Source organism: Drosophila sulfurigaster, chromosome X (genome assembly GCF_023558435.1).
Source record: "Drosophila sulfurigaster albostrigata strain 15112-1811.04 chromosome X, ASM2355843v2, whole genome shotgun sequence".
NCBI classification, from domain to species: domain Eukaryota; kingdom Metazoa; phylum Arthropoda; class Insecta; order Diptera; family Drosophilidae; genus Drosophila; species Drosophila sulfurigaster.
This window is the reverse complement of record NC_084885.1, coordinates 24,745,513-24,766,924: the sequence shown is the minus strand read 5'-3', so window position 1 is coordinate 24,766,924 and position 21,412 is coordinate 24,745,513. Positions and strand designations below refer to the sequence as shown.

Below are 21,412 nucleotides of genomic sequence, written 5' to 3'. Positions count from 1 at the left end.
GTTACAGCAACACTTTTTGTGACAATATCACATTTAGGCTGAATGTCACTCTCAAAGCAAACAGTTTCGCCATGGAAATCACAGTTATACTTTAAGTAACTCTTTCTGACACCGTTGTTGCAATTACAATCAGTGCAACAGACAGAAACACAGCTTCGGTTCGTTGTAACTGTTACTTTTGCAAGTGTATCAAATTGTCTTTGCATAAACAAACTGATGACATCCTTCAACCCGCCCCTGCAACATGCCCTTCTCCACCACACCTTCCTCCACCCTCCGCGAAATTTCAAGCAACATATGCTTGTACAAACAGCGGAACTTGCATGTATGTAGGTGAGTGTGTGTTTGTTGTTTTTGAGCTTCTAGCTGGAACTCGCCACTTACATAGCATACTCGTAGTACACTCGCTTGCTTTCTCACTCTTTCTCTCTTGCTTGCTGTCCCTTTCTCTCTGCTCGTTAGTGGCACATTCATGTCAAACGCTAAGTGGCTAAAAGCAGGTGTGTGTGTGTGTCTCTTTACATGTTTGGCTGTGTGTGTATTTCCAAGACATTTAATAAGTTTCTTGAACTTTGATACTACTGTCAATACTTTTGCTTTATGGCGCAACACACAACATCGTTGAAATGTTACAAAATTCGACAGCAAAACTTGTTAAACTTGAACAACGTTCGACGTATAGACTTGTTAATACCTTATGCAGAACGTAGTTTGCTAATTGCTGATAAATTCTTTTGCAAGTTTATTAATTTAAGGCTTACAAGATTGTTAACAATATTTTACTAAAATCAATTTTATTTCATTGAAACCAAATTTAAAAAAAAATAAATAAATCAAAGCAAAGAAAAATTCAATTGTATTAAATAGAATATGTAATAAGTAGAATTAATAAAATATTCTCTATATATGTATATTAATTCTCTATCTCAATACAACTTCAAATTAAAATATTCGAACAAACAAACATTTGAATGCCATTTACAGGGTATTTCACAGTCAGTCTCTGGCAAATTTATTGACTATATGTTTTATCTCTCTCTATTTCCGGAAAAATTTATCAAAATATTCCTACAAATTCAAATTTATGCAAATCCTTTAGTGCCATTTACAAAGTTCCATGGTTTCTCAGTCAACCGCTTGCAAATTTCTTGATGTTATATCAGGAAAATTCAATTCAAATTCAAATCAAAATATTCCAGCAAATTCAACTTTATTCAAATTGCCACTTACAGGGTATTTCGCAGTCAGTCTCTGGCAAATTTATTGACTGATTTTGGAACTTTAAACAAATTTTCAATTAGCAAAATAAATTGTTAATACTTAAAGCTCATGATCGGCGTTTCAAATCTTTGGCGACGTGATTGAGGCAAAGCATCGAACAAACAAAAAAAATCCCAGTGGGAGTTACAAAGAATAAAAAGCGCAACGTGGGGGGCAACGCTGGTCAAAAGAAGTAGAGAAGAAGAAAGGGGGAGATAGAAGACCCAAACATGAGAGGGCAAGAAAATAAAAAGAAGAATGAGAAGAAACTTTTTACAAGGACCCGCAAAACTCGATGAAAAAGATAAAATTAAATATTTGACTCTAGGAAAGTCAAAGGGAAAATTAAAGTGTCGACAAGCGGGTTTTTGGCGTGGCGCAGTGTCTGGCAAAGAGGCGAGGCGAGGAAGGTGTGAAGTGGGCGTGGCACGACCCGAAGCCAAGGCAAAAGACCTAGACCTGGGCACGTGACAAAGTGAAATTGTTAAATTGAAGGCTGTTAGCGATAAGCGAACACGCAAACACAGACAGAGAAATGAGAAGCGCAAGAGATGTGTTTGGTGGGGGGGGGAGTGTGGAAGTTGGCAACAGGAAGGAAGGCAAAACAGGTGAGCGCATGCAAACAGGTAAGCAAAAGGTGCACAAAAGCAAGAGCAAAAGTGAAAGTAAAAGTTTTGCCGCCGCCGTCTCTGATACGAGGCAAACAACAAAAACTGACAGCAGCCGTGTTGAGACGCTCCCAAAAAAAAACCCTGAGCTGAGGTAGAGAGAATGGAAGTTAACCCGTGACCCGCATTGCCAGTTTGTCAGCTGTGCGTGTGTGTGTGTGTGTGGCAAGTGCGGCAAGAAACAATTTAAGCATTTAACTTGGCTCGTTAACATTAATTTGGGCGCCAGTTTCCGGCACCTGGTAATTGCCATGCCTTTCCCTTCTTCCCTTCCCCTTCCCACACTCTCTCTCTCCATCTCTCTTGCACTCTTGGCAGTGCTGCAGCCGCTGGCCGAATGACAACGAACCCTAACGAGTTGTCATCATCAGAGCAACATCAACGCCTGTCTGTCCAAGCGGAAGCTGGTGAAATGCTTGCGGATGTTGTGCTGACGGATGTGACGGAAGTGACCGTTCTACCCTCACCCTCACCCGCCCTCGCATTTGCCACGCCCCCTCACACTCGTGTTGCTGTTGAGTGACGCCTCGAGCCAAGCTTCGTTTTCTTAGCTGAAGCACTTAATTTGAACACGCCCAACAGCGTCTAGATCTCTCCCTCTCTCTCTCCCTGTCTGTCTCTCTGGGAATTCCAATGAGCAAAATGCAAATATTTTTTTAATACAACATATCTCTTGCTTTTACTTCTCTGTCTCCCTCTCACTCACTCCCTCTCATTGTCTCTCTCCCCCACTTGCTTTCCGCCTATGAGCGCAATTATTATGCGTATCTAAAATTAAATCAGCTGCAACCAAAAGACAGCGCCTAAAAGACTGCAATGGTTTTTTTTTTGTTTTTTTTTGTGGGAGAACTCTTCGAAAATATAGAACTTTTGAGGGGGAGGGTGGAAAGGGGAAGCACAGCCACAGCCACAGCCACGGCTTAGTTTACAGTCAACTCGGGCCACAATTGTAAAGCAGCATTAGCTGTGGAAGAGTTTCTCACAAAACGGCAGCGCAACTATTTAGCGGCTGTTCGCTTGTGTTTTTTGCTGCTCTCTTATTTTTTTGTCTGTCAGCTTTTTGCTGCTGCTGCTGCTGCTCAGTGGTTTGTGTATTGCGGTGTAATTTATGTGCGTCTGGTGGTTTGGCAGCCAGCGGCAGACTTCCTTCTACACCTTCACTTCATTGCCTGCTCCTGCTTCGGCTCTCTGCTGGTAACTTGGCGCAACAAAAAAATTAAAAGAAGGCTAACAAAAGCAACCGAAAAACTTTTGATGCATGCCACTTCAAGATACTCGCGCTCGCTCTTCCATTCTGTATCTCTCTCTCGCACTCTTTCTCGCTTTCTCTCTCTCTCTCTCTCTCTCTCTCTCCATAAATTGCGCTTCCTAAGCCAGAGTTTTGCCAACTTCCAGATAATTGAGTTTTAGATTCGCCTTACCAAAAAGTTTTCCTGTTCTTTTTCCTTTTTTAGATTTAAGCTTATCGATAACATGTTATCGATAGAGTTATTGCGAATTCATTGAAAAGTTTGTCCAGTCAATCGTATATTACGTCAAGTTGGAACTAAGTTAAATCACCAGTTCAAACGCTTGAGCTCAGGCTTTCTTACATTAATATAAACTGTGACAGCAACAAAAATATCGATAGTAACAATAGCAATGTGCTATTGGCAGGCATTCTTGTGCAATCTGCTGGTGCTGTTAATATGACTTTGTATTGGTTGTGACAGCGTTTTGAAATATGATTAACAAACACACAAAGCGTGCGATTAGTTCTCAAAATATTTTTTAAAAGTTTATTAAGTAAAGAATTGGGTAATATCGATAGTATAATGTCGATATCAATACAAATATTTTACTAAACTAAAGCAATTTGCTGTTGCTGTTGCTGACTTGGTATTTCTTGTGTCAGCATTGAGAAATATGTTGAACGCGAAAGCAAAGCGTGCCAATTGTTCTTAAAATATTTCATTAAAACGTTTCGATAGTAAACAATAGTATAATATCGCTAGAAATCAACAATAAATTTACTTAAAGCAAATAAAAATTTTTTAAATTTGCGTTCAAACACGTTTGCTCGTTTTTTAAGCAAATAATAATTTTAGTTGCTTTCATTTAATTAACTTTTAATTTACTATCGATATTCAAATGTATGGTTGATAAGTTAAGGTTACTATCGATAGCTTGCATTGGTATTAAATCATTTAGCCACTAATTTGAAGAGCTTTTGAAGCGTAAGTAGGTCGACTTAAGCAAATTCTATAAGCTGCAGCAAGAAAACACAAAAAAAATATAATATATTATTCATTTAACAATCGATACCCAATATAACATTTCCATAATCAACTTTTATAACTACAATTGCTAATATTTTTCAATAAAATACTGCAATCGTTTTTCCACATTTTCTTCACTTTATTCGCCTGCTCAAGACACACACAAGAACATCGCAATCTATAACTATATCTGTATGTGTATTTGTATCTGTTTCCATTTGCCATTTCCCGTACGTTGCTCTCTCTCTCTCTCTTTCTTTTTTTTTTTTCTCTTGTTGCATATTACAAAGCAATACTGAGATGGTAATTAGATATTTCCTTGCTTTCGTTTCGTTTCGTTTCCTCTTTTTTCGAGAACCGATTAAATTTAACGATCGCACCACATTCGTTGGGTGGCATGTGGTTGGCATTGTGGCAACGCTTTGCTTTGCTTTTGCCTTGCCGATGACACTCATTGATAGTCGCAACTAGGACAAACAGAGAGGTTGAGAGGAGATACATGGACTGAAGACTCTGAAAAGCGCAAAGCAACGTCTGTTCAGTCGTTGTGTCGTCGACGTGGCCTCGAAAGCATTTCGATTAAATTTCTGGCACGGTTTATCGTTCGACTTGAGGCCACAGGCAGAGAGCCGGCAGCGAGGGGATAAAGGGGGCGTGGTCGCCAAGTAGTGGCGGCTCTTGATGCTCATTTAAAGCGCCATCGAGAAAACGGGACATTACATTTTATTTAGCTGAGAGCTGAGAGAACTGAAAGCTGAGAGCACAACGCGCAACGAATTAACTTGCGGCCTCATTTATTGCATTCCGAAAATGATTTCGTATAATTTCGCCGTTAACGCGTAAAATTTTAATAGCCATCGTCCCTCCGTCCCTTGACTTCTCTTCGCTACCCTTCGACCATTCGATTTTAATGTTAGTCGCAGTCAGTATTAGCCAAATAATTAGCTGAGGGGGCAAACTTGGCTTTTGGCCTCTCGAAATCAATGCCAAGTTCGCATCATGTAAATGTATGCGCGCGCGAGTGTGTGTGTGTGTGTGTGTGTGTGTGTGTGTGTGGCAAGTGGCAGCTGTGGCAGTTGTGGCAGCTGTGGAAGCATCGTCTATCGCATATACATTTATCATGCGATTCAACATTGAGACACTCCAAATATGCTAGGAGAGGTAATCAAATTTATTGCGATTATTACATATGCTGCATGATAATGCACTGTCAGTGGCACGCCGCTATTGCTACATGCCGCTGCCACATACCCCCCACACTCACACCCACACATCGAGGGCATCGTTGGCAGTGTCAAGTGGAGGGCCAAGTAGCCGCAAAGTATGTATGTGTGGGTGTGTGCCATGCATAATTTATGGCATCTGCTGCGAGCGCCTGCAGCATCTGCCCACCAATTCAGATTCAACGAAGAAAGCTACATTAGAGCATGCTCGACTAAAGCACACCACGTCTTAAACAATTGTATTTGTTGCATGCAAAACCCACGCACCAAATGCAGACAATACAAAAAGAGGTTGGAATTAATTCAAAAAGTCAATAATATAACATAAAAATAGAAATTTCGAATTCCAGCAAAACTTTTTTCAGTACGAGTGTGCTCGACTGCGAGATACCCGCTACACAATAAAGGTATGCGGTATTATTCTTATAATATACCAAATTAATATACCACAGAAGAACTACAATATCGAAGGCTATATTTGGTATATTGTTATAGTACATTATTATTATTTTATTTATAATATACCAAATTAATTTACCACATAAAAAACAAAATACACCAAGGGCTATATTTGGTACTACATTCATACATAGTACTACATTCTAAATATACCAAATTATATACCACTTGCCATACAAGAGTATTTATTAAATAACAGCTACAACTTTAATCTGATCGCAACCAAATTTTCAGAAATTATAAATACTATAGTTATTATTGTATGTACTTAAAATAATTTACAATAATATTTAACAAACTATCTAACGATATAAATCACATTTGTGGAATATTAACTACTTTAATGATACCTAATTTGTAGCTTCCGAATTTTAAAGAATGCTTGCAAAGTGCATATCTTTTTAAATCATTCTTTACTCAATTTAAAGAGATGTTATTTCTGAGATTTTTAAACAGTCGCCTCTCCACTTTATATTCCCCTTGGTGCTCTCCGTTTTCGTTGCAAGAAATGCACAATTTTCGCGTGTCTCTTCTCCCTTAATTTATTTTTTTGACATGCCCTGCACTTTGGGCTCTTAAGAGCTTGGAAGTCAAACAACTTGAGTTGCGCTTGTGGAACACTTAATTGAGCAATTAATTGCAATTAGCCTTTACATTGGTGTTGTTGCTGCTGTTGTTGTTGTTGTTGTTGTTTGTGACAGCACGGATTTGCTGAAGGAATTCATCAACGAACGTTTGCTTGCATTCTTTCATAATTACAATTGTTACTTGCTAGCTTGCCACATGCCACTTGGCCACTTCGCCACTCGGCTGGGTGTCTTGCCAGCTTTCCAGGATGCCACCTAGAGCCTAGAGAGCTGCTGACATGCAGCCGTTAATGGCCTGGCACTTTAGTGCCCTGTCATGGCAATGGCAACATCATTGGGGGCAAACGAAGAGGCTTCGATTATGCCCAAGCCACCGCTGCATCCTCCCTATCTCTCCTCCTCCTCCCTGCAGCAAAACGAAAATGACAAGAAGGCCGCACGTAGAAGCGTTAATGGCATTCATTAATAAAGTCTGCCGCAAACAGGACAATCGCTGATGCTGATGCATGCCACACGTAACAACAAAAGCAACGAACTTATGTGTGTGTGTGTGTGTGTGTGTGTGTGTGGCACACACAAATTGCTGCACATGCCGCTATACGCCACATGCCACATCATCAGCCTATACCATTCGTTTGCCTTGATCTTAGTTCGAGCTCAATCCAATCGCATACACTCGTATGTGGCAGCATCTACATTAAAATGGAGTCTACGTGATGCGATTTACACGCTTTATTACCAACCAACCAACCAACCAACAAACCAAACAAAAAAACCAACCAAAAGCAAAGGCAAATACTATATATACAGCAAATATACCAACACAAGAAGAAAGCAGAAAAAAATGCCTACTTAGATATGCGAAGATTGCCTCAAATTCCAAGTTAACAAATTGCCCCGTTATGCGAGCCGCAAGCACACAACGCAATTTAACCTCATATAAAACATCTCTCAAATATTAGTATACTCCAATCTAATATCCACAAAATGTTGTCTTTAAACTGCCAACAAAGAGCAAACTTTCATTACACTAGTTAACACACAAACACAGGAACGAACAAATGCTACTTTTGCCAAGTCATTGAGGTCAAGTTGTCTTTGCCTTTGTTGTTTCCTGACTTTGCACGCCCAAAATTGCAAAACTCTGCTTAACTCAAAAGTCGCTGGGTGAAAGTTGTTCCTACTAAGCTGCAAAATACTCGTGTATTCACCAATAATTAAAAGTCATTTAATTATTTGTCAATCCGGGATTTAAAAGTTACTTATCCAAAATATCAGACAAGAGAACCAAACTTTTGCATGTTCCTTTTTTTGTAAATGGCATAAAATAAAATGTAATGTTTAATATTATAATCTTAGTAAAAGACTTTGCCAAGTCAGCTGTAACGAGAGCAAAGCAAATAACTTATGAAATTTTATTTTAATCGAAGCATCTTTGAAATATGAAAACTACAAAAATAATAACATTTTATACCCTATATCCATTGATATAATAAAAACATGTCGTGAAAATGTATGTAACAAAAATACTGGAAACATACTAAAATATACAAAAATGTGTACTTGGCATTGTAATATACCATTGCATTTAAATTATACCTCAAATACAAAAATACACAAAAATGTATTCTTGGCATAGCATTAATATTATATAGTAAACAATATACTGAATGATTTCTTGAATATACACAAATGTATACTTGGCATTACAATATACTATTACATTTAAATGATACCATCAATAATATACTGAAAAAATACTAGAAACACAATACTAGGCATAACAATATACCATTTCAAATACAACATATGTAAGTAATATATTGAAAAAATACTAAACTATAAAAAAAATGTATACTTGGTATAGCAATATGCAAATACATTTAAAATATACCAATGAGTACAAAATATACCATATTTTTCTTAAAAAGTTTTATATCTAAACTCTTGAAGAAATCATAAACTCTGCAGTTTTTATAATGTTGTTGTTTTATATGTTGTCTATAATATAGTAAACTTTTCTACCTTTACAACTGAATGCTGAACATGCCTAAGCTTGAGTCGAAAGTAACTCAAGAACTGTTGCTGAAGGCTCATATAAGTTAGCAGCCATTAAAAGTCATCCAATATTTACATAATACGATATACATTTATGTAGATTTATGAACTAACACACACACACAACTTACATTGCCTAACACAGAGAGAGGGAGAGAGTTGGGGTAAACAAAAAAAGTTTCATCGAGGTGAACGATAAAAATGTTGTGGCATGAGACGAGTATAGTTCATATTGGTATTCGGTAAGTTCGAGTACTTGTAAAGTAGTTGCTGCTTTGCCTTTTCGCCCTTGCCTTCACTAGCTGGCATGAGGAATAAGTTTTTGGCACATCAATAAACTAAACTTGTTTCTGGGAGTCGTTCTCGTCCTCGTCCTCGTTCTCATCGTCGTCGTCGTCGACAGCTGAAGATGTGCCCAAAGCATGCCATGAATTATTTAGCTACCTTTGCTCCCCCCTCACACAACTATCCATCCATCGAGTCAGCCTTTACCCCATTCTCTCAGGCTATTGTTATTGCTGTCCAACTTTTTGGTGTGTTGAGCGCTACGTGCCACACATTGTAGTTGCCTCCTGCGTTGCCTGCTGTGCTGTGCTCACCTGATTTCTTGCCTTTAATATGCAGCACAAAGCGCTGCCAGCAGCTTCATAAGTAATTGTCTATAATGATCTGATGACCTGTCCCACAGGCAATCGGGTTAACTTCGCCATCATCGTCACAAAAGTTGTGTTGTGGTTGCGCAGCAGCTCCCAAAGGCAACATTACCATACAATCACAATCAGCATTACATTGACAACGTCGAAGTCAGCATAAGATTAGCTTAGATTTCAAGTGGTGTATGTGTGTGTGTGTGTGTGAAACTTGGCATTACAATAATAATTAAAATATAGTATTAATAATTCCTAAAAATCCGGCTGACAATTGTGCATATTTAGTGATTCATGGTATATTTTCAATTTATGGTATATCAACATACCAATTACAGCATTTAGTATATTTTGATATTTTTCTGTATATTAATATTGTATATTTAAAAATAATTTTTGGTATATATTGCACTCAATGGTATATTTTGGATATAGTACTATATCAATATACCAATTATATTCAGTATATATATTTAGTATTTTTATGGTATATTAATTTGGTATATTTTAAAAATTATACAGTATTTTTTAAAATTTAGTTTCTTAATTATTATTCACAAGCACTTAATGTGAAATAAATCTTCTATTATGCTTAAAAACTTTTCTTCATCTTTCAATTTTTGATTCTGTTGTTCATTGTTACATATTAGATTAAATAAATTTGATAATTCCCTTCCAATTCTCTTTACGAGTTTGATAACAGTCCGTCATTAATGCATTTATAGCATTGCTTTTGATTCATCTTTTTTAAACCATGAGCTAACAAATTGACCGTTGGCTAATTTCATTCACAGTTGTAAATTTCAGCTGAAATGTCAGCAGATTTTTTCCGCCCTCAACTCTTTAACAAAAAATAACCCTTTGCATTATTTTTTTCCACACACAGCAATTTTCTTCTTTTTTTTCGTTTTAATGTTGTTGCTGTTGTTGTTGTTGGGACATATTTACACTTTTTGACAGCATGTTAAATGTAAAAATTTGGCAGACATTAAAATGAAATATTAAAAGCGAATGTGGCGCTAAGAAATGCGCGACTATCGAGTTACCCTTTAGATGAAGTCAACTCAATTACAACTTATAAAATTCTTCCAAATCTTTTGAATAGTTTTCGTATAAGTAAATTCAACTCTTCTCAGTTTTTTTTTTGTGTTTTTGTTGCCAGTTGTCAAATAGAGTTTATCATAAATATACCACAAAAGACAGAAAAATATCTCGCTTCACTTAAAAACAATTCGCCAGGCCAGCAAAATACAAGTGAATATTGCATCGAACAAAAAACGAGTCAAAAAAAATGTTCAATATTTATATCCGCAAATATATAGATTGATTGCCAGAAATAACTATATTTATGCTTAATTGGTAAATGTGAAAGAAAAACAAACGCAGCGACAATTTGGTGAATTAAATCAAAAGAAAATATTTAGCGAATTCTCAAAGCCTAAAAAGTGAATGAAAAATAGCAGCAAAGACAATTTGGGTAAATAAAATCAACAGAAAATATTTAGCGAATTATAAAAATGATGAAATTAAGCAAAGCTTAAAAAGTAAATGACAATTTGGTGAATTACAAAAAAAAAAAAAAATCATGAAATTAAGCAAAGCTTAATTTTTGTTCAACAGCGACTTATTGTCAATATTTGTATTATGATTTTTTTTTGGGAGGGGGAAGAAGAAAAGGTAAGAAAAAAAATAAATGCCATTTGTAAGAGGCTTGCTATGAATATTTTTTCAATAACAGGTAACCGAATAATGTGGGGGGGAGGAGGTATACAAAAGCTGAGAGAACGAGACGTTGGGAAAATAAAAGGAAGGAAAAATCCACACACAGAGTCGAGAATACGTAGTACTTTATAAGCTAGAGTACAACGAGGATGGTAACAATGGGAAGCAGCAGCTGTAACTGCTGCTCGAGGGAGGCAAGGTGGCTGTTGGAGCTAGAGCTGAAGCTGGAGCTAAAGCTGATGCTGCTGCTGCTGCTGAGGCAGGTGCTGTGTTACAGTGTTGTGGTTGCTGGTTGCTGGTTGTTGGCTCTGTGCTGGCTTAAGCTGCTGCTGTTGCTGCTGCTGATGCTGATGCTGGGGCTAAAACTGTTGCTAACGTCAAACCGAACCAAAGCCACTTATTGGTTGAACAAATTTAATTGGCAGCACGGCAACGAGCAGACAGATGAACCGAACAAGGACAAGGGAAGGATGCCAGATGAGTGGGAAGTGGGGAGCGGGGAGTGGAGAGTGGGGATAGTAGGTAAAGTGGCAGCGGGCGGCAACAGTGACAGCAACAATGACAACGATACGTTAATGCAGGTTTAACTGCCGCCACGCTTGGTTGATTCTAAGCCCAACAATGTCATTGCCGCACACACACACACACACACACACACACACACACACACACTCCCACACATACACTCATCTCCCACTCGCACACACACACAGAGACAAGTCAAAGTTCTTAGTTGAAGTCGTAACATTGTTGCCGCTAAACAGCTCTATTTAAGCACTCTACTTTACTTTATACATTGTATATTATTTGCTCTTTGATTTCATGTATTTTACGATGTGTGTTCGGTTTGCTTTCTTTTTTTGCAGCCTGCTCAGCTGGTCCGCATGAGAAGCGTTTGCTTCACGCACTGCTGGACAACTACAACAGCCTGGAGCGTCCCGTGGTCAACGAATCCGATCCATTGCAATTGAGCTTTGGCCTTACTCTAATGCAAATCATCGATGTGGTAAGCTACATTCATTCATTTATTTTCCAAACTATTGATTACATCTAAGTTTGTTCTGTCAAACTCTTTTCAAAATCATTTTATTTCGATGTTAAACATAATTATGTTAGTTACATTTACGAATCGATGTACCTAGCCGATAGTTTATCGTAACATTTATCGATAGTTGAATCTTAAATTATCAAACGAAAGCAATAAATAATTATCTATTAATGATGTTTGCATAAAAAACACTTCGTACATCAAATAAAGTTTTTTTTTCACATTGCTATGTTACTCAAATGTTAGTTAACATTTCACTGAACAGAGTTTTACACATTTATAGAAACATTGACGTTTCAATTGTTGATATCAAGTTCATAAGCTGAAGTTCATAAGCACATCACAAATTTAAATGAACTCTTACTTCACATTTTACTTTCCCATATTTCTAATTTGCGTGCAGCAATTTTCCACAACAATGTTAAGCAACTGTTAATTAATTAACAGTTCACATAGTAGAATATGTTCTTTATATGAAAAATGTGTAATCCACTGTTAATTAAGAATTTCATACGACATGGAAATGCGCTAAATTAATTAATGTTTCAACCATTTATCAAACAAATACCTATAACAGTTCAAATACAATCTTTATTACGCATTGAAAGTGTTAAACAACTGCGAAATCCGAAAATCTTTTTAGCTCCTACAGTAAATTAACTTATAAATGTTACACAACTGTTGTTTAACATTTCACTTAACAGCGTCACATTTATATTCCATAATAACGCCACATTTTCATTAGACGTTTAAAATCAATAGAAATCAATCAAACAAATATCTTCTTAGCTTCCTAAACAAATTACGTTACAAATGTTATGCAACTGTTGTTTAACATTTCACTTAACAGCGTCACATTTAGAAATTCGTGTACAATAAATAAATGTCAAGTTTCAAGCAGTCAACTTTCTATTGCATTCCATTCAGATATCCAGGCAATTGAGTTTGCAAATCAATTGAATTGAACAAATGAAAATGAACAAGAAATTTTTGTGACTGGCTTTTGCAATACACAGTCGTCGTCGTCGTCGCCCCTTCACCCACTTTACAGTCAATGCTCGAGCGCAATAAACATTTCACATGAAATTCCATTTTCGGCACAGTTTATTCCACGTAACGTTGAAAAGCATTTTTCAAATGAATGGCATAAATACTTTCCTTCATATGAGCTACAGCTCGAGTTGAGTGCAATTCACTTAGTTTTCTCGAGAAAGTCCAAGAGAGCGGAGAGAGAGAGAGAGAGAGCGAGGAAGATATTTGCACATTATTTGGAGTGTGAAAATTTCGTGTAAAAGTGAATTATCAGCGATGTCGCATTTCCTGGAATGTCTGTTATGAAGTGTAACGACGATTTGCGGCTCATTCGCAGCTTCTAAAACAAATCACCGACTGACAATCTCAATCTCAAGAGAGAGAATGAGTTTTGTGCCTTTACAGTGCCTGCTAAAATTCTACAAATTTGCGGCTGCCTTTCAGCTTTCAGCTATATATGTGAGTCACACACACACACACACACACACACACACATATATATCCATAATCTGCGTCAGTGGGAAGCTGGCACTTCTGGCTAATGGCCATAATGTGCACTCATGGCATAATTTTGTGTTGTCTTCTAACACGCGTCGCTGGAGTTTTTCGAATTTGGCATCCCTGGCGCATAATGTCGTTCAGCAGTAGCAACAGCAGCAGCCATCAGACAAGCATTGGCTGCAAAAAAGCACATAAATACGCACGCAAACACTCACTGCGACACACACACACACACTCACACACTCATACTCATACTCATACTCGCACTCACTCATTCACTCAGTGACACACACACACACACACACACTAACACACAATGTGTCTGCTCAGAAAATTGGTATCGTGCCATCATTTGGCAAATGTTTGCCGACCGTCAGCTGAGCTCAGCTTTTAGCTTTAAATGGTCCCAAACCAAATCAACACCACGCAAACATTTCCGAGTTCCGTTCTCCCAATCCTAATGAAAAACCACACACACACACACACACACACACACACACATACAGCTAACACAGTATTGAGTTGTGAGTAGTGAGCTGTGAGTCTGTTCGTCTCTAGAGATATTGTACTATCTAAAAACTAGTATTACCAACTTCACAATCAATAATGAATTCGAATCAAAATGCAATAAAATACAATACATAAAGTAAAGAGCAAAAAACCACTTTATATCAAACTCCAAAATTTTATTAGCAATTCGAAAGCGGTATTATTGTTAAAATATACCGCATAATATACTGCAAAAATGCTAACTTAATACTGATTCCAAATACAATAAAATATACACCAAATAAAGAGCAATTGAAAATAACTTTGTATCAAACTCCACAATTTAATTAGCAATGTGAAAGCGGTATTATTTTTAAAATATACCGAAAAAAATACTAACTCTATACTGAATCCAAATACAATACAAAATACATAAAATAAAGAGCGATTGAAAACTATTCTGTCTCAATTTTCAATTAAATACAAGTAAGAAAACTACAATCGAGTGTGTTCGATTTCCATTCACAATTGCGAAAGCGGTATTAAAATATACCGAATAATATACAAGTTCGCTAATTCATTCAAACGAGAAAGAAACAGCTTGCCAAGTTTACAATAAATTTGCAAGAATTTTGTGTGTACAACACTGCTATAAAGTAAGCATTGTTTTGACTTTTAAACTGTAGTGATAAAGTCAGAAAAAGGCGTTGGCCTCTCGCGGAGTTGTTTCATGTTTGAATAATAACCGCATTGGTAAGAATGCTATGCAATGACAAAGAAACGGGCATAATTGGATGAAACGGAAATGAGGTAGAAGAGAAGGAACCGCTGCAAATTTAACTGCGCCTTCTGTTTTCCATGGTTTGCATTGTGACTGATACTTCGAAGTGCGCTAATTAAAATTGCCACAAAAACCGCTTGCCCTCAACCCAATTTGCAAACTGGTTTCATTTTTAATACAAAGCATCGCGAAGAGACTGCGAATAACGACTAACAAGCGGCAAGTAGCGACTTTCACATTGTCCACCTGTGTCAGTGGCAAACGAAATATGGAGAGAGAAGAAGCCAAGTTAACAAAACTGTAAAAGAGTGATTGTGATTTTTCTAAGAGTTGAATGATGAATGAAGCTGAAATATAATGCTTAATGAGCAACAAGAAGCGAGTAAAAGTGGCTTAACATAACATGATAATAGTAACGAGTAGCGTGTAATAAGTAACGAGAGAGAAAGAGACTATTGAAAGGGGTATCATAACAACATAAAGCGAAAGAGAATAACTGATGATAAATGACGAATAAAGATTAGCAACCAACGATTAGCGAGTAAATAGTAACGAGAAGCATATTATAAGTAACGAGAGATAGAAACTATTGAAAGGGGTATCATAGCAATTTAATGCAAAAGAGAATAGCTGCCCACAAAAAAGTAACGAGAGACGCGAGAAAAGCATAAACTGAATCAAATAAGTGAAACAAAAAAAAAAACTGAATCGATTAGGAAAGAAAAATAAAGTAACGAAAAACGCAAGTAATTGATATTAGCGGCAGGGATATTGCGAAAAGTACAAGCAAGCAGTAACGAGTAGACATTAGGGAGAGTAACTGAGAAATTATGCACATCGCTATCATTAAAGAGTTGAGTTGATGATTATTCGAGACCTAAAAACTTAGGTAATTGCTAATTTCCATTCATGTCCGCTGAATAATGACAAAGGCGCCAGAGATGTGTGAGCTCCTCTCTATTCTTTATTGTTTTTTTTTCTTCCTTTTTAGTCGTTGCTTTTCTTTCATTAATTACTCGCAATTTAAATTAACGAGAGATAGAAAGAGAGAGAGCTAGAGTGAATGAGAGTATGCCGTGCTAATGACGAGCAATTTTAGTGCCCGGTGCGGCCTTGCCGTCTAATAAAGTTGTTGCTGTTGTTGCTCAGTTAGTATTTAGTCAGAGTCTGTCTGCCGAGTCTGTAGTCTATAGTCTTGGTCATTACCAACCAACCAAATCTCAATCCCAATCTGAATGCAAGGAGTCCCAAGGTCCTCTCTCTCTCCACTCCACTCCCAATCTACAAAAAAAAAGAGAAAACATACTCGTACACTTGACAGTAATAGTAATGTGGCGTGTCTGGGGAACAGAACTCGCAATTTGGGGGAAAAAGCGTTCTATGTGTGGTGTGTGTGTGTGTGTGTGTGTGTTTGTGTTTGTGGCAGTGACCACAGTTCACTTGCTTGGACTTAACTAATAAAAGCATCGCATTGTTTGACAATTTGCCATTGCAGACTTTTGGGACTATGTTTGCTAGCTCTACTCTCGCTCTCTCTCTTTCTCTCTCTTTCGTTCGGTTTTTCTCTCTCTCTCTGGTTGTTGGCGTGCACTAGTAAATTACAAACATAAATCACTTGATAAGTGACGCCTGCGCTACCCTCCTCCGACCAATGTCTATAGCGGCAGCTTATCAGCTAAACAGCAATCAGGTCAGAGAAGGAAAAAACCAACAACAACAACAACAACAACAGCAATTCTCTCAGTGGGCGTGTGCAGTTGCACATGTTTTTTGCCAAGTTCAGTCGAACATAAATTTCTTTAGAATTGTCAATGGCAGCAGCAGCAGCAGATGCAGCGGCAGCGGCAGCAGCGCCTTAAGCTCAAGACCAAAAGCCCTCCAGGTCTCTAGTGTGTGTGCGTGTGTGGCAAGTTTGTTGCCATAGCATTCACACACACACACACACGCACACTCTTCGACATTCGCAGTGTCATTTGTGCAGCACTTTTGTTGCACTTTGCACTTGGCATTTAATGGATGCCGTATTGTGCACAAAAAAAAAAAGCGAAAAAAGAAAATGCTGCGTATGAGTGATTTTTATGGCCCAAAATGTATGCATCAACAATATTTGTCACACTTGAGAGGACTTATTCTTCTTCATCTTCTGCTTAAGCCTTCTAAGTGCATGGGCGTGCCACAACTTATTTTATTTATTATAATAATTTAAGAGCTTAAAGAGCGAAATTATCACAGCATAGCACAAATATTTAAAATATGCACACAACTTTTTAAGCTACGCCACACGCAACTGTTGTTTCCTTGTTTAACAGAAAATAAACAAGTAAGAACGATAGAATTGAGTGTGCTCGACTGTGAGATACCCGCAACTCATTTTTATGAAAGCAAAGCTCTGCAGTATTAATTTTCAAATATACCAAATTCATATATCGCAACAATACTTAAATTATACCAATTGCTTTACTTGGTATATTAATTACATTCTAAATATATAGTAAATAAGTATTCTTCTTCAAATGTATACCAAATTAATTTTTCACAAAAATACTAAAAAAAATACCAAAGCAAATATTTGGTATATTAATATAGCATATCAAATATATAAACTATTATACCTCGAAAATACTAGGCATATACCAAAGACTACATTTGGTATATTGATACAGTACTATATTTAAAATATACCATCGAGTGCAAAATATACCAAATTCTCAGCCCGATTGACGCTGATCAAGTATATATATTTGCCTTAGAGGGTCCTTCTGCCGTTTACATACATTTCCTGCAGGCACAAAGTTATAATGCCATTCAAACATTGTGGGAAGCGGGTATAAAAGGAAAAAATTATGATAAAGGGAAACAACAAATTTCGGTAAGGAATTATTTGCGCTTTTTCAGTGGCAACTTTTCGACTTCTAAAAGCGATTGTCTCTCGCTATTTCTTATTCTTTTTTATTTCTTTTTTCCATTTCCTTCTCTGGCCTTTCATCTGCCACTCTTCACTTCTTCTTCACTCCCTCCCTTGTTCTGTGGGTTGACCTGCACCTTAAAAATCGCTTTGCCTTTGTTCTGTTTTAAAGTAATTTCTATGCTGCTTTTGTGTGCTACGTGTCGTATACGCAATTTGTCTACATTTAGACACCCGCCGCCACCCTCCTCTTGGCTCTCATCACCCGCTGTTATTACTCAGCCTACAACAACAATAGCAACAAGGTGGCAAGGCCGCACCTGACTCAAGAGCTTGCGACTTTTGTTGCTTTATGCCACAAATCCCAGCTAGCTGAAAGTCCATAATACCGAAAAATACGAAATATTTGTATCCGTTTCCGCTTCTCTTTTTGTGTTTTTTTTTTGCTCTCGTTTTGTACTGTCGGATCACATCAACAATAAAGTAATGTGTTTGACTGCGTTGCTATATTGCGTATACATGTTATGAGTGTTTGTGTGTGTGTGTGTGTAAATCGAGTGTCATTTTAGCGATAAGATGCCAAAGCACTCGCACGGATTTTCAGTTGCTGCCTTTTTATCGCATCGGAAAACCTGTTGTGGCCAACAAAGATATTGAAGCTTAATCCTCGATCTTAAACAAGAAATCAAAAATCGAAGCATATCCAAAACTTTTTGACCTTAAATTTCAGTTCAAATGCAGTTTTCAACTTTATTAAATCTGTTTATCACATGTCAAAATATCCTAATATTTTAAAATTCTAAACACAGTATTTATTTCATATGTTAGTAGGAAATTTTCAACTATGATAGAGTCATCAATTTCATAAAATCTATTTATGATCTCTGTCACTAGCGAACAGTATAAAAATATACTAAAATTTCAATTCACAGTATTTATTTGGTATATTATAGTGAAATTTTCACTTTTGATAATGGAGTTATCAATTTCATCAAATCTATTCATTATCAATGTTCCTAATGAATGTGTGTGAAAATATCCTGATATACTAAAATTAAGTGCACAGCATTTATTATTTAAAAATATCCTCTTATACTAAAATTTCAATTCACAGTATTTTTTTTTTTGTATATTAGAGTGAAATTTTCACTTATGATGATGCAGTTATCAATTTCAATAAATCTATTTATTATCAATGTCTCTAAAGAACAGCTTAAAAATGTCCTACTACACTAAAATAAAATGCATAGTATTTATTTAGTATATTTGCGTGAAATTTCCAACTAATATTTCAGTGCACATTATTTATTTAGAGTAAAACTTCCAACTCTGATGATGAAGTTATCAATTTCATCAAATCTATGTCAAGAACGAACAGTTTAGAAAATATCCTAATATGTTATATATGTATAATAATTTCCAACTTGTTACAAACTATGGCGCAAGCAACAGCTTTCGAATGGTAATTCTAGACACATTTTGAAATCGTTGCCTCATTTTATAACTCAATCTAATCAACTTATGTTGGGTATATTTTTCGATTCAAGGATTATTAATAACCTTTTAATTCTATTCCCCCACGTTCATTTGGCGTTCAATCAACACAGCAATAACAAGAAGAACAAGAAGCGACACAAAACAGTGGCAATTACTCAGCAAACACACACACACTCCACAGAGTGGGTGGTGAGGGGACTAGTTACGATGGAAGCACATACTAGGATGCGTATAATAAACAACTACTTAATGCTGCATACATTTCTAATTGGCAATTAACGTGATGTGTCTGTCGTTTTACAACGAATGACCAGGCGAACACAATATGGCTAATACAAGCTAGTCACGCCCCACGTTCTCCCCTCCGCTCATTTCCCTCTCCACGCACCCCACTTCCGTGTTGTCGTTGCGGTTTGAAACTTCAAAGGCTACAGAGTATGCTTGCATCTCTCTCTCTCTCTCTCTCTCTCTCTTTATCTCTCTCTCATACACACTCTGTCTCACTCTTTCTATCATGTTGTCTTGTGTGTTTCGATTGTAATGTAAATTGTGCAATGGCAATGGCAGCATGCAAAATTGAGGTTAGGAAAAGGTAGATGAGTGGCGGGTGCCAAATTCCCCGGTCAATGTCGTAAATTGTGCAAAGTTGAGACTGTCAACGGTTGACACTTTATGTGACAAAATAGTAGCACATTTATGTTTTGCAAAACTAATGTTTCTCTGATGTATGTGTGTGTGTTTGTGTGTGTGTGGACACTTCTGGCTTTGATGCTCGTAATGCGTGTAATTGTCCCTTTACGCATAGTTATCCAGCTGGTAGCACAAATACACACACACACACACTCTCACTCTCAAAACGAACCCAACTTGTGAGTGACAGTTGGAAGCAAGGCTTGTGCTTCGAGCATCATGACTCGCCATGTCCAGTTGAGTTTGCATTTTGCTATTAAGTATACACACGACCAACAACAGCAGCAGCAGCATTATCTCAACACAAAACACACTTGAAATTACAGCAGTTGTTAGTTAGAATGAGCATAATGTGCAGCATGAGGCTGCAAAACTCATTTTGCCAGCAGCAGTTCGTCAAAAATCTAATCAAAGTAACAACCTCGCCTAAAAATGAATCAGATGCTCTCAAAGCAACATTGCAAACTAGATAGCCAAATGCCAAATTACCTGCGAAGCACTCTCGACTGGCACATACCCTGGACCCTAACTTTTCAACTGTTGAACTGTTGACACCAAAACAATTTCTTTTTTTTACGACATTTTACTGCCGAGACCACCAATTATATATGCATTTTTGGTTTAGCTTCAACTTTGCTAAGTTTGCTAATTTTTATTGACAGCTTCCTCCTTCAAGCTCTTCTTCGACATTAATTTTTTCATCATCTCCTTTGGCGACATCTATTTCTTTTACTTCATTTTCTTGAGAGTTAACTTCTTCTGTCTCTTCCCCTTTTTCGACATCAATTTCTTTCCCTTCTCCACCAATATCTCCATCATCTTCTTCAGTGACGCATCTCTCTCCCCCGAAAGTTGCTTTAGGCATAAGAGTGGCAACAAGGTCTTGATCATCAACAAGTGAGCAGCCACAATCAAGTTGGACAGCCTTGCGTCTGAGAGCCTATTAATAAATCGGTTATCCCACTCGCAGGGCTCCGCGACTCGGAAGTTCATCACATAATTGTCATTGTGTTCAAAGTGCTCATCATTCTTGTGCTTCTCTGCCCACTCCCACAACAAACGCAATGTGGCTGAATGCACAAATGGCAGGGATATTGGACGTCGATCTGCTGGATCCACATTGATGTTCTCCTCCATGTACTTCTTGAGTCTCCTTGAGCATTTGGCAACTGTTTCATCCACAACGAAATAATCCAAGTCTGCAGATATTAAAACGACTTTCTGCATTTTTTATGCTTTATTTCTTTTTCGGTTTTTCTTTAAAAAAAAAAATTAAAGTTCACAATTATTTGATGTTTTCCGTTTGAAACACAAAACTCGAATGAACATACGAATTGTGAAGTAAATTACTTCTGCACTTCGAATTGAGTTTAATATCAACGCTTACTGCAAGCGAAAGAAAATTGTTGGAATACAACTTAGAAATGTGTCAAAGTAAATGTGATAATAATTATTAATTTACTGAAATGTCAAAAAGTATGTACGTGTGTGTATGTATGAGTGTACGTCAGAATCTATGTATGAGTGTATTATCGTCAGGGTTGCATGTTGGCGATGTTGTTGTTGTTGCACTAGGCTTGGAGTTGC

The 21,412-nt window shown here is 37.2% G+C and overlaps 1 protein-coding gene across 4 annotated transcripts in view; it reads left to right on the top strand.

The window, feature by feature from the left end:
* The window catches only part of LOC133849080 (neuronal acetylcholine receptor subunit alpha-7), a 217,785-nt gene that overhangs the window by 112,697 nt on the left and 83,676 nt on the right, over nt 1-21,412 (top strand). For all 4 annotated transcript variants that reach the window (XM_062284944.1, XM_062284943.1, XM_062284942.1 and 1 more), the window contains exon 3: nt 11,749-11,888. In XM_062284944.1, the coding sequence (XP_062140928.1) occupies nt 11,749-11,888 (140 nt within the window). The remainder of the gene's footprint in view (nt 1-11,748; nt 11,889-21,412) is intronic.